Source organism: Pan paniscus, chromosome 2 (assembly GCF_029289425.2).
Source record: "Pan paniscus chromosome 2, NHGRI_mPanPan1-v2.0_pri, whole genome shotgun sequence".
Classification (NCBI taxonomy): domain Eukaryota; kingdom Metazoa; phylum Chordata; class Mammalia; order Primates; family Hominidae; genus Pan; species Pan paniscus.
This window is the reverse complement of record NC_085926.1, coordinates 137839131-137855240: the sequence shown is the minus strand read 5'-3', so window position 1 is coordinate 137855240 and position 16110 is coordinate 137839131. Positions and strand designations below refer to the sequence as shown.

Here is a 16110-nt window from a genome sequence, read left to right as displayed (position 1 = left end):
TGAGAAAAGATATGAACAAAGCTATTGGATTTCTAAGAGATCAGAAAAAAAAATTCACCAAATCTCAGACACTAAACTAACTGTTCAAGTGATCAATAATTAGTCATTGTATATTTAGTGCATTTTACATGCCCCAAACTGGGCTAAGTGCCCTCTAAGCACTATCCTGACAACCATTTTACAAGGTAGATCTCTGTATCCCCATTTTAGAGATGAGGAAACTGAGTCTCAGATGGGTTAACTAACTTGTCCAAGATCATCTAACTAGGAAGCAGTAGGGCCAGGTTTGGAACTCAAGTTTTTCTGGCCATATGCCCAAATTTTACTTTACAGAGGAGAAGGGAAAACACATAAATTGTCTATGTCAAGAAATGACAGCACTAGGGATTACAAACAGGTGTGTTCACCAAGCAAATCACTGCATACTACTCATCTCATATCTTGAGGTCAGGCTCTGGAGATACCAGGAGAGTCAGAATGAGCCTCTAGCACTGGTCTTTGAGCCCTGAGGACTAGAGTCAGACAAGGAAATACAGGCATGCAGGAAAGAGAGGCATGTCACTCAGAAGTAACCAGCCTGGGAAGTTTCCTTATGGAAGGCCAAATCTTGAGTAACAGTGGAAATTGGGCTGAGGAAGGTGACCTACTAGCCTGATGCCCAGAGAATCCAAGAGAGGTAAAGGGCACATTCCGGTCCAAGAACCACAGGCGTTTCAGGATGGCAGCAGGTCAGAGTACACTTTCTGATGCATTGCTGAGGGCTTTTTGGCATTTGTGCTTCAGTTGGGAAAATGACTCTGTTATACCACTAGAAGACACCTGCTACTTACCCAAAGATGACTTAGAACAATCCACCATAAAAATTCCACACTACCTTTGCCCCTGCAGGAAGTTCTGCAGTGTGCAATCTGGAATATTCAAGGATGGTTTTTGAATCTGTGGGAGAGAGAATGAGGTGACTGCTCTAAGCAAGAACATTGGTCTCCATGGTGAGAGCAAGGTCCGTTTCCCTCACCTCACCTGCATGCCCTTTTAAACAGCCTTAGACACTCATACTGTGCTCTTCTGTGGGCAGGACCACAAGGGCTCCTGGGTAACTCAGAGATGCCAACAGCTCAGCTTCCTTGTGGTCCCTAGACCTGCTTTCAAAACCACTGGGAAGACTATCTGACAAATAGGGGGCACTGGGTATAGTGACCTTTTTATTCTCATCCCAGTGCCACACCCTCTAGCTGGAGGTCTTGGCAAGTTCATTTACCCTCTCATAGAATTTGTTTCTTCATCTGTGAAATGGGCTAACACTGGCTCTGCACGTGTTGTAAGAGTTAGAGATTGCCCATGTAATGGGATTAGCAACAGTGCCTGTGACATACTAAAGAGGGACTCCATACACTGAAATTACTACAATTGCACCATACTGTTTTTATAATTCTGCTCCATCCTCCTCCTTACCTATTACCACATGCTGCTTTTGTAAACCTTGTCTCTGCTCTCCCATCTCCTTTGCCTGTGTCTCTATCACAGTCAATACTATACTTTGGACAAATTCTCTCCACTGCCACTCTCTTAAAATTTTCACATAAAAATCTTGTCTCTCCAACTAAAACAGAAGCTCCTCAACCCTAAAACTTAAAGTATAATAATAATAAAAATTTAAAAAAAAAGAAAGGTAGGGGTGGGAGGGGTGGAGGGTGGTCTTCTGCTACTGACTCAGAACCAGAGCACTGAGCCAGGCTCTTAGCACACAAGGCGGGCACTACAACAATTGATGGTCTATACTTGAGTATTGTTCCAAATGACCTCTATGCCTAGATGTTGGGAACTTAAGGACTGTGTACCAAGTCCTTGAGGTCTTGGGACCACTGACATTTTGCCAAATTTAGCACAAACTTTGAGGTATTGTCTAGATTGCATTGTCTTCCTTCCCTTGGATAAGACATGTCTTTCTCTGCCTCCAGAAACTCTTTGGGTCCACAACACCTTACCAGCTTTACTCATAGAACATGAGCATGTGATCTGGTCTCTTCATGGAATCCAAGAAGTATTTATCTTTTTTGAATCGCCAAAATATGTAAGGGTGAAGGGAAGGAGTTATAATTGCCTGGCCACTGTGTGATTTCTGAAATTGGAAATATGTCTACACTGAAAGTACAGTGATTCTGTGAAAACCCCAGGTAGTTGTCAGGGATTAACTGCTCGAGTCCCTAAAGCAAGAAGCAAGAAGCACAAAGGCAGAACAAGCTGTGCACCACAGACACAACATCTTACACAAGCCTGAAGCTGGGAGCACATGCTTCCAGACAGTTGTTTGGAGGGTGCATTCAACTCTGTCAGAAAGCTTGACTCCAGACTCCCAGTGTTTTTCTACACATGAATACAGAATTGTACGAAAGAAGTATCTGGTTTTTTGTTCAATCTTCACATGTCTTCCTGATTTTTTTTTGTGTGTGTGATGGGAATAACAATGGTATGAACCTTAAAAATGGCAAAGTCAGAGGCAGGGTGCATTATACATAAAACATACAGCTTTATCATTTCAAACATTCTTCAGAGATCATATGATTTGGAAACATAAATGCAAGTGCATTGTAATAAGGAAAGCCAGTCCTGTAAATACTAACTAAAGTGTCATAATAAATGTCTCTGTTGTAATCAAATATTACACATTTATCTTGAAAAAAAAAAATCAGCAGCAAACAGAGCTCTTTGCAGCCCCCCAGTGGTTGGAAGGGGAAAGAAGAGAGAACAAGGGGAATTCGGACAGTTAACTCTCAATCTGCAGGGCCAATAAACTTTTTACCCTGGAAAAACAAACGTCTAGTTGTTTGTTTGTTTGTTTGTTTGTTTGTTTGTTTGTTTGTTTGTTTTTGAGACGGAGTTTCATTCTTGTTGCCCAGGCTGGAGTGTAATGGCGCGATCTCGGCTCATTGAAACCTCTGTCTCCCGGGCTCAAGTGATTCTCCTGCCTCAGCCTCCCGAGTAGCTGGGATTACAGGTGCGTGTCACCACACCCAGCTAATTTTGTATTTTTTTTTTTTCTTTAGTAGAGACGGGGTTTCTCCATGTTGGTCAGGCTGGTCTCGAACCCCTAACCTCAGGCAATCCGCCCGCCTCGGCCTCCCAAAGTGCTGGGATTACAGGCATGAGCCACCGTGCCCGACCTGACAAATGCCTCGTTTTAACCAAAAAATGAATATGTTCTAAGTCGGATGTTGGTTAAAATGCACATAATTATCCACGTAAAGTGAATCATTGAAAGCCTGGGTTTTTTTTTTTTCCTTTTTTATCTCTCTCCTTCTCTTTCTCGCTTACCTCTATGAAGCTTCCCATTCTGACCTGAGAACTCAGCTGTACATTATTACTACTCACACCAGATCCTCTTCCCAAATGATTTCTTCCCTGTTCTGCACTTGCTGTGTGCTCCTCACCCTCCTTCAAACTCCCGTTTGCAGACATCTGCTTATATCAATTACTGTGCTACAAAGTGATGGGAAATCTCCTCCCCCCCACCCCCCAAAAAAGTAATTTGCCTGTTTAACAAAGTGTCTATATTGGGAAAGCAGGGGGGAGATGTTTGGAAGTTCATTGTTTTTTATTCTTGTCTTCACCAAAACAACAGTCTCTCAGCTTGATCCCTTCATATCAGCCACTTCTTTACCGCACTCTGAGATATTTTCATAACGAGTTTTTCTCTCATGAGATTTCTCATTTCTAAAAATAGAAACTGCCTGTCAAGGATACACCAAGAAAAAAAATGCTGAAAAGAAACAGAATGCCTGCTTATAAAATATTTTCAAAACGATGACACCAAAAAATTTAAAAATTACAGATAAACATAATCTCCCATGTTCTTCTCAAATATATCACTCCTAAGTTATCGGAGGGCCAGTTCCTAAAGCCTAGACAAGGCGAACTGCCTGCCTCCAGCTCTCCCCAACCTCCAAGAGTAATGCAGCCTGATAGGCATTTCCTCCCCTAAGCTGGTGGTCAAGTGTAGCTCAAAGCAAGCGTCCGAATCAGGCTGTCTCTAACAGGGAATCTATTTTCTGACAGGCACAAACCCCTCCGCCCTCTGATGATTGCCAGGCAGGATTTGGGGACCAAGTACCCCTCATTGTCACCTGGCGGATTTGGCCACAGCCCACAAACCAAACGCAAGCCCTACTTATGAACAGCGCAGAGAATCAACAAGTTATCACTAAGCTGTGCGCCCCAGCTAGGATCTGCCACAGCCTCCCCTGAGCCCACCACTGTTCCCCACCAGCTCTGCTCTTCCCTCGCCTCCCCACCCCCTGCAAGCACGTGACCTCCTGTTTCAGACCCGGCCCCCCACTCCAGAGCTCCCGGCGCTCCCAGGCAGCTGTCAAAGTCCGGGGTTCGCCGGCTTCCAGGCTCGCCTGACAGAGCCAGGCGTTCACTTGGATCTAGCTTCCTTCCGGGCGGGAGTCGCGGGGAGGTCAAGCTCTTCAAAGGAACAGGGTGGGCAGGGGAGTGGTGCCAGGTTAGGCTCCTCGGTCCTCGGTAGTCAGAGCGGAGTAGGAAAGGCAGCGGGGAGCCTCACATCCCGCGCTTCTTCCGGACCCCGCCGCCTACCCGGAGGGTACACGTTCCCCGGGGAGTCAGAGACGCCCCGGGGGAGCTTGAGGAGTGTCAGCGGGGCCTTCCCTGGAGCCTACAAGTTTCCACTCCATCCCCGAGCTGGGAGACAAGTCACAGCTCGGCTCCCTCCTTGAAAGCACCGCCGCTGATCCTTCCCCCAGGCAGGAGCAGACACCTGCTTGTCCCCACGGCGCGCCAGCGCCCTGCTCTAGCCGTCCCTTGGCCAGAGCTCGAAACTCACCCACTGAGCTCCCACCCCGGCACAGACAGCCCTCAAAGTTGTCCGTACTCCCCAGACCTCGCCTTCTGCTCAGCCCCCGGACCCCGCCCAGGGGTTGAGCTGACGTCCGCGGGTGGACCTCTCTGGTCCGCTGCGCAGGGAACTGACTTCGGGGATCCAGGGCGCACAGAGGCCAGAGAAGCTGCGGCAAGGGAGGGTGGGCAAATCCAGCTTGAGCCTAGGTCCTTGCCGCTTTCACCCTCAAGCCTGCCCTGCCTCCCTCCTGGGAGAAGAGCAAACTTCCCCAGCACCCACCTTTAGCCGCGAGGAGGCGGCGCTGCCGGCTGTCCCCGCCACCGCCGCTGCCGCTCCCCACGCCCAGCGCCAGCAGGAGCGGCACCCAGCACAGCCGCCCAGGCAGCATCCTCGCAGCAGCCGCCAACGAGCTGCAGCCGCCGCCTACTGTCCGCGCCGGCTCTCGCCTCCCGGTGCCTGCCGCACCGTGGGCCGCCTCGCCGTGCCCGATGGGTGCGCTTCTAGCGCTGCCGCCGCGGCGCTCGGCCTCCGGTTCCCGCCGCTGCGCCGCTAGCTCGCCGGCAGCAGCCGCGCTCACTGGCGCGGACCCGGAGCGGCTCAGGCGCTCACCCCGGGACGGCCCGTGACGTCACGGAGGGAGGGAGGTGGCTCGTGCATATTCATGAACGCGGGCATCGGCGCCGGGTTCCGCGCTCCCCGCCCCAAGGCCCCGACCCCCAACTTTCCTCAGCCGTCTCCACGCTCCGGGGCCCTGTCCAGGTCCCCCTGCCCAGTCGGGACCGGGCCCCCAGAGGACCCTGGTGGGCGGCTCCGGAGAGCCCTCCAGCCCCGCGCCTCCACTCCGACTCTCGTAAAAGCTGCCGCAAGGGATGGAGGGCTCCCCCAGAAAGTGGCCACCCGAGGCCTGAGGGTCATCTGGGGTGGCGCGAGGGACCCTGACCTGCCATGCCCTTTGAACTGATATCTGGGCGGAGAGGACTGACGGGCGTCGCTAAGGGTCTTGCCCTTGGCTGGGTCTCTGGGCGTTCTGCGTCGACTGGTCTGGGGAGGGCGCCAGGCGCACACTAGAGCAGCGCCTAGTGGTGCTAGGGGTTGTCGGGCAGAGTAGATAGCCTTGGACCTGGATGGCAATGGCCGGGCTCCGCGTCATCTCCGAGAAGCAGGGGCAGCCGCGGCTCTTAGAGGCTGATAGAACAGCTAGATCAGAAAACTTGGGGTGCTGGGCCTGCTGAGGCTGCAGTGGCGGGGGCGGGGTGTCAAACTTAAAATTCCCTGCTGTATGGTGCCATGCAAGAAGTTGCCACCTTTATGTTGTCACTCCGCATCTCTAAGAACAGGCTACTTGACGTCATGCCTTGTAAAATCTCGTGCCATGGAGTATTGTCAGTTCCCTGAGTGCAGGAGCCAGTGCATATCTTTGCATCCTCAACCATCTCTAGGCCGTGAAAAAATTACAAAGGTACTCAAAAAAAAAAAAAAAAAAAAACAGTAAGGACTCAGAATAAATCCTTGACCATATTTACCTAAATGAAATGCCAACATCACACACAATGCAGGGTTTATAAGGAATAGTTTGGAAATAAAGTAGATATGGAAATATAGAAACAAACAACATTATTTATTTAGTCATTGATTCAAGACGTTTGCTGAGCATCTAGACAGGCTGTATCACCCTGACAGTGAGCACTGGATTAGTCGTTGGAGATCCAAAGACAGAGGAGAGAGTGGGTCCTATCCTCAAAGCTTTTGTTCCCTGCTTGGGGAGCCAGAGAGGGCAGCAAAGGCAATTACAATCCCTTGTAAGTGTTATGGTCCTGCACATTCTTTATGTTGCTAGCTATGAGCCTATACAAATCAATTAACAAAATGTGTATATTTCAAGAGTGCCTAAACAGCATCCTCTAATTAATAACTGTAGTTTGAGGTACTCAACAAAGCCATAAAATCCATTAACAGCACTCCTGCAGCTCAGCCTCCCTCTGCTGCCCCGGCAGCTCACTCAGAGCCTCTGCAGTGGTGAAAGCCAACTCTTCAGGATTTCAGGCACCAGGATGTGCTTGGGGACAGCAGTGAATCATGGTGGCTGCATGGGGCTCAGACCCATGTGGGGCTCTTTACCTTCAGGTCTCCTTTAGCCCACAAATCAACATGTGCGCTATTATTCTCATTTCACACATGATGAAATAGAGGCTCAGAGAAGTTAGGTAACTTCCTTGTTCAGTGTCAAAAATCTAGTAAATGTCCCAGGCCAACACCAGGACCTTGCCTTTGTCAGATGTTGGTTTCAGAATCTAGAAAAGATGGCATGGAAAGGTGGTAGCTGACCCAGGGAAAATAAAAAAGCCAGAAAATAGAAGAGAAATGTAAATTTGTCTCATTTTCTTCCATTTATGCTCCACCCAACTACATATCTGCCCTCCTCCCTTCATTTTTTCTAATAAGTAGACCTATCTTACTGACCTGCACTGTTCCTTGATGTCATTATACTGGGCTTTGTTAAGATCACTGATTGGTCCTAATAATTTTACGTGAAGTTTCAAATTCAGACCAAATAATGAGAAACAGGGGGAAATGTAGCTTATTAGGAAGCATCTCCATGGAGAGATAGCCAGGAAAGAACACAGCAAAGAAAAACACTAGGGGGTGGGCCAGTTACCAACAGGCACAAAATTGCTAGCCTCCATCTCCTCCTCTACCAATGAGGGTAATAACAATGCCTATTGTGGTAGATCAAGTGCACTAATGGCCATTTGTCCATGCTTCTCTGAATCTGTTTCCTTTGGATGTGCCCTCCCACCCCAACTCTGAGCTAGGCCATATGATTTGCTTTGGTCAGTGGGACAGTGGCATGCATGTTGCCTCTTCCTGCCTTGAATCCCTGCTGCTGACATGAGAACAAGCCTAAGCTAACCTGCAGAAGGGTAGGAGACTGCATGGAGTAGAACTGAGCTGTTTCAGACAGCCAAGGTCACACTAGGCTGGTCAGAACCAACTGGCCTACAGGCTGGCTAACCACAGACACATGAGCAAGCCCAGGTAAGCTCAACCAAGATCAGCCAAGCCTGGCTCACATCAGAACTATCCAGCTGACTTATGAGATACAATAAGTGGTTTTTGCATTAATTCATTATGTTCTGGAGCAATTGATTGAGCAGCATTATGCCTACTTCATAAGATCATTACAAGAAGTAAATTTTTAAAATATGTTAAACAGTATGTTGCACATAGTCAATGTTCAATAAATGTAAAAATGTCTTCCCCTTATCCTACTTCCTATATCTCTGAAAACAAGTGTGCCAGTCACACATTTGATTTGATTCATTTGGGGAACAGGCAACAATGACCTGCCTTAGAGGAGATAAAAGTAAGTAAGTTCAGCCTTAGAAATACTCAGACATAAGAGCTTTTAAGTCCACATCATTTATATGGAGCACTACTGTGCCGTCTGCTTCTGCTGGGCCATTGCAGATGCAAAAGATGGGGTAAAGCAACCTAACAGTTAATGAGTCCTCATTCTTTCCGTGCCAGGCTTTACAATGGAGGATATACATTCCACACCTACACCTTCTTTAATCTTTGCAACAAGTGTGCTGTGGTTTGAATATGCATCCCCTCCAAAACTCATGTTGAAGCTTAATCCTCAATGTGGCAGTATTGAGAGGTGAGACGTTTGGCAGGGGACTGGTTCATGATGGCTTTGCTCTCATGAATAGATTAATCTGTGCATAGATTAATATATTAATGTGTCAATAGATCAATGGGTTATCATGGGAATGGGACTGGTAGTTTTATAACAAGAAGTAGAGAGACCTGAGCTATTACATGATGTGATGCCCTTTGCCACCTCTACAGAATCCACATGAACAAGAAGGACCTCACCAGATTTGGACTCTCAACCTCAGGCCTCTCAGCCTCCATAATTTTAAGAAATAAATTTGTTTTCTTTATAAATTACCTAGTTTCAGGTATTCTGTTATAAGCAACAGAAAATTGACTAAGACAATTGTGCTATTTTCCCTATTTAATCATAATCAGATTACTGGCTCAGAAAGTTTGAGCAACTTATCCATATCTGCATAATTGTGCAGAATATCAATTCATGTCTGCTTAATTCCAAATTTCATCTTTCTCCCACACATCATGACTTTGGGGAGAGGCATGCGGCATAAGTAAGCAACAAAAAATAGTTTCAAATCAGAAAAGATAGCTTTGGGGATTTGATTTTTAAAAAACCTTTATCTATCACTACCTCTGATTAAGGACCAATTTAAATAGCCAACTGTCACCAAAGTAGAGATACAAATCTCTGAATATCCATTACTTATTCTGGACTTAGTATTGTGGCATATTCCTCTAAAGACTTTATTCAAAAAATGGTGAACAGGGCCGGGCGCGGTGGCTCATGCCTGTAATCCCAGCACTTTGGGAGGCCGAGGCGGGCGGATCATGAGGTCAGGAGTTCAAGACCAGCCTGGCCAACATGGTGAAACCCCATCTCTACCAAAAATACAAAAATTAGTCAGGTGTGGTGGTGCGTGCCTGTAGTCCCAGCTACTCGGGAAGCTGAGGCAGGAGACTCGCTTGAACCTGGGAGGCAGAGGTTGCAGTGAGCCGAGATCATGCCACTGCACTGCAGCCTGGGTGACAGAGCAAGACTCCATCTCAAAAAAAAAAATGGTGAACAGGATGATGTAAAGCTTGGTCACTCTAAGCCTCAAGTCTGGGGCACCACCTGGCAGTGTAATAATGAATCTCAGGTAATTTATCTGGGTCAATAGTTCTTAATAAATAAATAACTCCCCTATTCCAGAAAATAGAATCTAACTGGCATAGGCCCCATATAAACATAGCCATTTCCTCTCATTTCACCAGGATCATTAATGTGTTGCCCAATTAAGCACCAAAACACAGGCCCTAAATAATTTAAGCTGGGTAATCGAAGAAAATAAATAAATTATATATACTTATGGAAACTTATTTTTAAAAAGAAAATTAAACTGAGGCTTTCTCCATGACCCAAATTTAATTCAACTAAAAGTACTTAACTTTAAAAGAAAGGTTGAAAAGCTGATCTTTACAGAACTAGAGTCATTTGTCATTCTTTTTTCCCATCTTGACAGGTAAAACTGGGGCTTCATGACCCTTGAACAACTGGACAGTGCAGAATTTTTAACATTGTTCTTGGAAGTTTTTACGCTGTTGCTGCCAAAGGAACTTCTTTTAAAAAAAGTTTAGGCATTTCTCTTCAGGAAAAAGTTAAAAAAAAAAAAAAAAAAAAAAAAAAAGCTTGTTCACAACCAAATCCAGTTCAGCATTGTTTGGACATGAGTGTTTTATGCTTGGCAAGGTGGAGTGCCCTGGCTGAAAACAAAGATATCATTAATAATAGCAAGGCATTATTCCAGTACACTTATGTATACTTTCCTTGGAATTTTATGCCCTGTGGTGTTTTGCTTGTTTGTTTTTTTAAGCAGCCATAAAATTCCGTGGCTCTTCCTCCATTGAGAGATGGAATCTATATCTCTTCTCCTTGAATCCAAACAGCCTTGAATCTGAGCACTGTTTCTATCAGTAGACTGCAGCAGCAGTGATGCTGTGTGACTTCCCAGACTAGATTATAATGGTGATGCAGCATTTGCCTTGCTTGCTAGGATGCTCACATTTGGAGGCTGGAGCCTCCATGTAAGAATTCTAACTACGCTAAGGCCGCCATGTTTTAAGGATCACAGGCCATGCGGAAAGGCTGTATATAAGTAGTTTACAGCCCCAGCTGAGTCCAACATTTGAGTTATCCTGAAAGTTCCAAATAATTCTTCCCACTATGCCCTGCCCAAATTCCTGACCTATAGAATCCATGAATGTAATCAAATGGTTGTTTATACCACTAAGTTTTGGTGTCATTTATAATACATCTAGAGGAAATAGAACATATTTATTTTCATTTGTTCCCTACAGCAAAGGCTGGGAAAAGATAAATATTATATTTCGAGGCAAGTCATGTGTAATTAGTCCTATTTTGTAGCTCAGATGTTGAGACTTGTAGAAGCCAAGGCAAGGAATAAGTAGAGCTTAGTGGAAAGAAAATGATTTCTAGAATCAGACAGACCTAAGTTGCAAACCTAGCTTTCCTGTTTTCTAATGATGTCTGACTCGAGAAAGCTACTTACTCTGAACCTCAGTTTCCTCATCTATAAACTTAGACTAATGAAGCAGGTTGTTTTCAGAGTAAAATGAACTGTAAACTGCTGAATTCTTTCCATGCCAGATGGTAGGGATACAGTAAATAGGGCCATTGATAGTTATAATGGACACTCACCCAGGGCTACACAGGTTGTGGATAGCCTTTTGCCTGACTTGATCCAGTATTTGGTGTTTTCTATGCAGGTAAAACGTGGACAGATATGGACACACATGACACCACAGAAGCTCCAGCCCCACCAGCCCCTTTGCCAATCCTGCCACAGGAAGCACCAGCCCACCTGCCCTGCCAGAGCAATTCAGATGTGTCTCAAGTACCTAAATCTATCTGCTCTGTCATTCCAGGGCTTTGTTCCACTAAGGGAGATGAGAAGGAACCTACCACTTATTGAGCACCTACGATGAGCCAGACACTGCACATATTACTTCAACCCTCCAAAAGTCTAGAAAGGTGATTTATCATTTCCATTGGACACCTAGGGAGATTAAGTTTCAAAGAGATTCAGCAACTTGCTCAAAGAAATTAAGGTGCACTGCTAAAAATGAAGAAGCTGGAATTTGAATTGTCTGGGTCCTCTCTGACTCTGAAGCCATGTTTTTCCAGCCAAGTGAGGCAATGTGTCCAGCCTCCACCACAGCTGTAGGTGCAGGGTTTGTACAGAGACCAAATGCACTACCCTGAGTCATTCTGGCCATAATCCCAGGTTTTACACAGAAGTCGTTGTCTTTCAGTGATTCTCTGAAGTTTCCCAGGTTGGAATCCTGTTTCCCCACTGTCTCAGTTGGTACTGGAGATCTTCCCTAGAGATGTTCCTTTCTCTTTTATTTCCTTTCTGTCCCTAAGGGCCTGACTCAAGCTCCACACCTCAGGCTGTCTCCTGACTCCATCCTCTCCTGCAAGGCTTTCACATAACCAGTGGTTTGATCAATACCTAGCTCTCCTACACTGCTCAGATACTTTCCAAGACTCATCAAGACTTATTGCAGAAGGCCAAAGTTGCTTAACAAAAATTCAAGTCCCTCACCAGCCTGGCCTCAACTTCCATTGATAACCTGACTTCCTGTGACTCCATTTTATGTAAACTCTGCTCCAGCCAGTCTGGGGACTCCACTGTTTTTCAATAGGGACCACACCAATCCTGCTTCTACACCTTTGCTCACGCTAGAAACCCTCTACTGAAGTGGGGCTGAATTGTGTTTCTCAAAAAGTCTTGTGTTGAAGGTCTAACCACTAGTACCTCAGAATATGATTCAGAATATGACTGTATTTGAAGATATGGCCTTTAAAGTGGTAATTAAGTTAAAGTGAGATTATTAAGGTGGGCCTTAATTTAATATGACTGGTGCCTTTCCTTCTAAGAAGAGGAGATTTGGAAATATAATGTGAAGACAGAGAAAAGACAGCCATCTACCAGCCCAGGAGAGAGGCCTCAGAAGAAACCAACCCTGACAACACCTTGATCTTGAACTTCCTACCTCCAAAATTGTCAGAAAATAAGTTATTAAGCCACACAGTCTGTGGTATTTTGTTATGCAGCCCTCCACACTAATACACCTACCTACAGTCTCTTCCTCTTTCTCCCCAAATAACCTTCTCAGTCTTACTTCCCAAATAAATATTTTTCTACCTCCCCAAGCACTTGCTTATCTTAAAGTCTTCAAGAGGCTTCTCATCACTCTTAAAATAAAAAAAAAAAAATAAACCATTTTAGTCTAACTCACAAAGCCCAACTTGATTATTCCTGCCTGCTTCTCTGACCTCTCCCACCTTGTCTACTGGCCTTTGGTCCTTCGAACATAACCAGCTCTTTCCTGCCTTTGCTTTAAACTGGGATTGTACTTCCCTCTTACATCACATGGCATTCAGGTTTCATTTTAAATGTCACTTCTCCAGGGAAGTCATTCCATTACTCTATATAGCGTTTCTTTTTTAATTCTCTGTAATCACTCCTTGCTGATATTTTCTTGAAAGTTTACTTGCTCATTTATTTCCAGCCTCCTCCCAATAGAACTTAAATTACAGGAGAGGCGAGACTCATGTGCCTGACACATGGGTGCTAGATAGTTATTTATTGAGTGAATGAATGAATGCATGAATGAATGGTTTACTTCTCTGAGCAGAGCACTTTTTGTCCTGCATCCCTCCTTTTTGACTATTGACATAAACATCCTATTGAAAAATCACTTAAATGTATATTCTTCTTATAAATATCTAGAACTTATATTTTCATGTAGCTTGAGCATAATACTGAAAAATTCATACTCATGGGTGGGGGGGGGTGTTAAGTAAGAAAGCATTTTAAAGGGTGAGTAGTACAGATACTGTTTTCGTTTTATACATAAGGAAATGGATGCAAAGACAGGTTACATCACTGGCTTAAGCTCACATAGCCTGGGCTAGATTCTTGTTTTCTTGAGTCCTGGTTCAGAACTCTTTTTCTATATCATGTCTTGGTACATAGTCAGAGTCAATAAGTAGAGTGCACAAACACCAGTGCTTAAAATGCCTGGAGCTGACTGAGCTAGGAGTCAGGAAATGCCTTCCACACAAACACCCCAGTGGAGAGATCCCTATGAAAGAGAAGAGAAGGGTTAAACGTTCATTTGCTTTCCCAACTCAAAAAGCAGCCTATGCCTGCTCTTCAGAGCCTTCTAGTCTAAGATCGACAAGCTGACTTGCTAGACTGCTCCAAGGAAATCATTTCACCAAAGTAATTTTAAAGTTTTATGTCTTTCCATTTCTCAGTATTTAAGAAATTTTTTCCAGGTTGGCATGGTTATGTGTCGTGAATCATGTGTCCAAAGGGGACAGGATATATTATATCATCTTCATACAATGTTCTATAACATCTGGGAATGTCAAAAAGTGGTATAGAGTGGATGGCACATGATAAATGGTATGTATTTGCCCATGGGGGAATTGAAGGACGTTAAACACCCAATGCCATGCCTAAATGGCAAAGTGTGGCTTCATTCCTGCTTTAGTCTATAAGTAACTGAATATTGGAGGCCGACTTTATGGTAAAAGATATCCAGCTATTTTTTGACTTTAGGGTTCAGGGATGAATACTCTTAAAGCAGACTACTAAAATCCATTCTAAATACATTTCCTTAAAACTGGTCTAGAGATTGATTTAATGCTGAACTAGGAGGAGTCAGAGAGAGAGTGAGAGGAAGAGAGAGGGGGGAACGTCAAAGAGGAGCTACATAAACAATGATTAAGGATTTTTGAGTATTTATATGATACAACTCATATACATGAATATGAAACTTTGTACTTTGCAAACAAAGATTAAGGTTTCCTTTACACTCTTCATAGAAATTCACTAGACGCCTGTATCATCAAAGTGCTTAAAACAGGTCTGTAATTAATAAATTATTTAAATATTTAAGCTGTCACTCAAAAGTGAATATGATATCTAGACATTCTTAGATACCCAGTGCTCATTTAAAACCAACAGGCCTTCATGAAAGAAAACCTTAAGATGAAAGAAGGCATCATGAGCAACAAAAATATATTGATCTAAACAAGATTTAAACAAAATTAAAATAAGAGTTAAATAATGAGTAATTTGCATGGGATGTAAGCAAAATAGGAACAAAATACTAGACAAAAGTAACATCAAAACTAAAATAGAGGGATCAAGATTAAAATATCCTAGGTTCCATATATTGTTCAAAAGGAGAGTAAAGATATAGAATACTTTCAGACTTTTCTCATGCAAGTGTTCTTGTCAAGATTTTAAGGGTGAACAGTTAAAGATTAGATAGAGAACAAATAGTTTCCAAACAATCAAGAAGAAGAGGGGAATGAAAGGAAACCCATCCAATAAATGATAGTAAAGGAATAAAACGTGAAGCATAGAAAAGTAGGTTTATTAGAACAAAATAAATTGATATGATAAGTTCCTATGTACCATACTAAAAAGGGAAGGATTAGACTTATGTATTAATAATAGAGATTCTGAAGTTAGATATATTTTAATGCTGTCATATGTTTGCAATTGGCACACCGAAAATATAAGTACACAGAAAAGTTGAAATGTACAATGTATATGTGAGTATGCATATATATTTACATATGTATTATATTGTGTATACACATATGTGTGTGTATACATATATATAGATCATAAGTGTTGCTTTTTATTTTCACATAAAATAAAATTTAAGGCAAAAAAGTTCTAAAATTAATGAGGATCACTATATAAAGGTAAAATGTTCAATTTGTCAGAAAGACATAACCGTTCTAATCCTCCATGCACTTAGTAACATAATCTCAAAATATATAGAAAAGCAAAAATTTACAGAATAAAAGACTCACAAATTCACAGTCATAATAAAAGATGTTAATGTACTTCATTTTGCAATGTATGGACCAAAACAATAAACGTTAGTAACAATAGAGACAATTTGAACAACACTATTAACAACAGCTCAAATGGACAAATTTAAACCTAGCAATTAACAATTAAAGGAAACAATTTAATCTTCAGGCACAAGTTGCTATTTATAAAGCACATCTCAACAAATACTAAGGAATCTCTATCATGTAGACAATATTTTTGTTACTATTATACCAAAATACAATTAATAACAATTTTTAATATGCACATATTTGGAAATTGAGGGGAAAATCTTCTACATGGCCAATAGATAAAAGAGAAAGTAAAAATACAAATTAGAAAACATTTAGAACTGAACAACAGTGAAAATACTACATATCAACACTTACAGAATGAAGCTGAATGTAATTTAGAAGTAATAGCCTTTAATGCTTATCTTAGAAAATAAGAAAGTCTGGGGACTTTTATGTTGAGTATCCCAGACAAAAAGTCATAAAATGAACAACAATAGTTCTTAGGATTGTGTGATATTGCTAAAGCGCAATAGAAAAATAGAGAAATGGAACAGAATAGATAACTTGGAAATAGAAACATACATGTATAAATACTTAATGTATGCTTAGAAGTCAATGAAGGAAAAGATGGACTACTCTATCAATGGTAATAAAATCATTTCAATGGAACAATGGCTTAATCTGAAAAATACAAAAT

The 16110-nt window shown here is 43.2% G+C and overlaps 1 protein-coding gene across 1 annotated transcript in view; it reads right to left on the bottom strand.

The window, feature by feature from the left end:
- CLSTN2 (calsyntenin 2) overlaps positions 1-6672 on the bottom strand; it is a 640674-nt gene extending 634002 nt beyond the window's left edge. Inside the window, exon 1 of the mRNA XM_034957513.3 lies at positions 5135-6672. Coding sequence (XP_034813404.1) covers positions 5135-5243 — 109 coding nt within the window. The 5' untranslated portion in view covers positions 5244-6672. The remainder of the gene's footprint in view (positions 1-5134) is intronic.
- Between the last annotated feature and the right edge of the window lie 9438 nt (positions 6673-16110).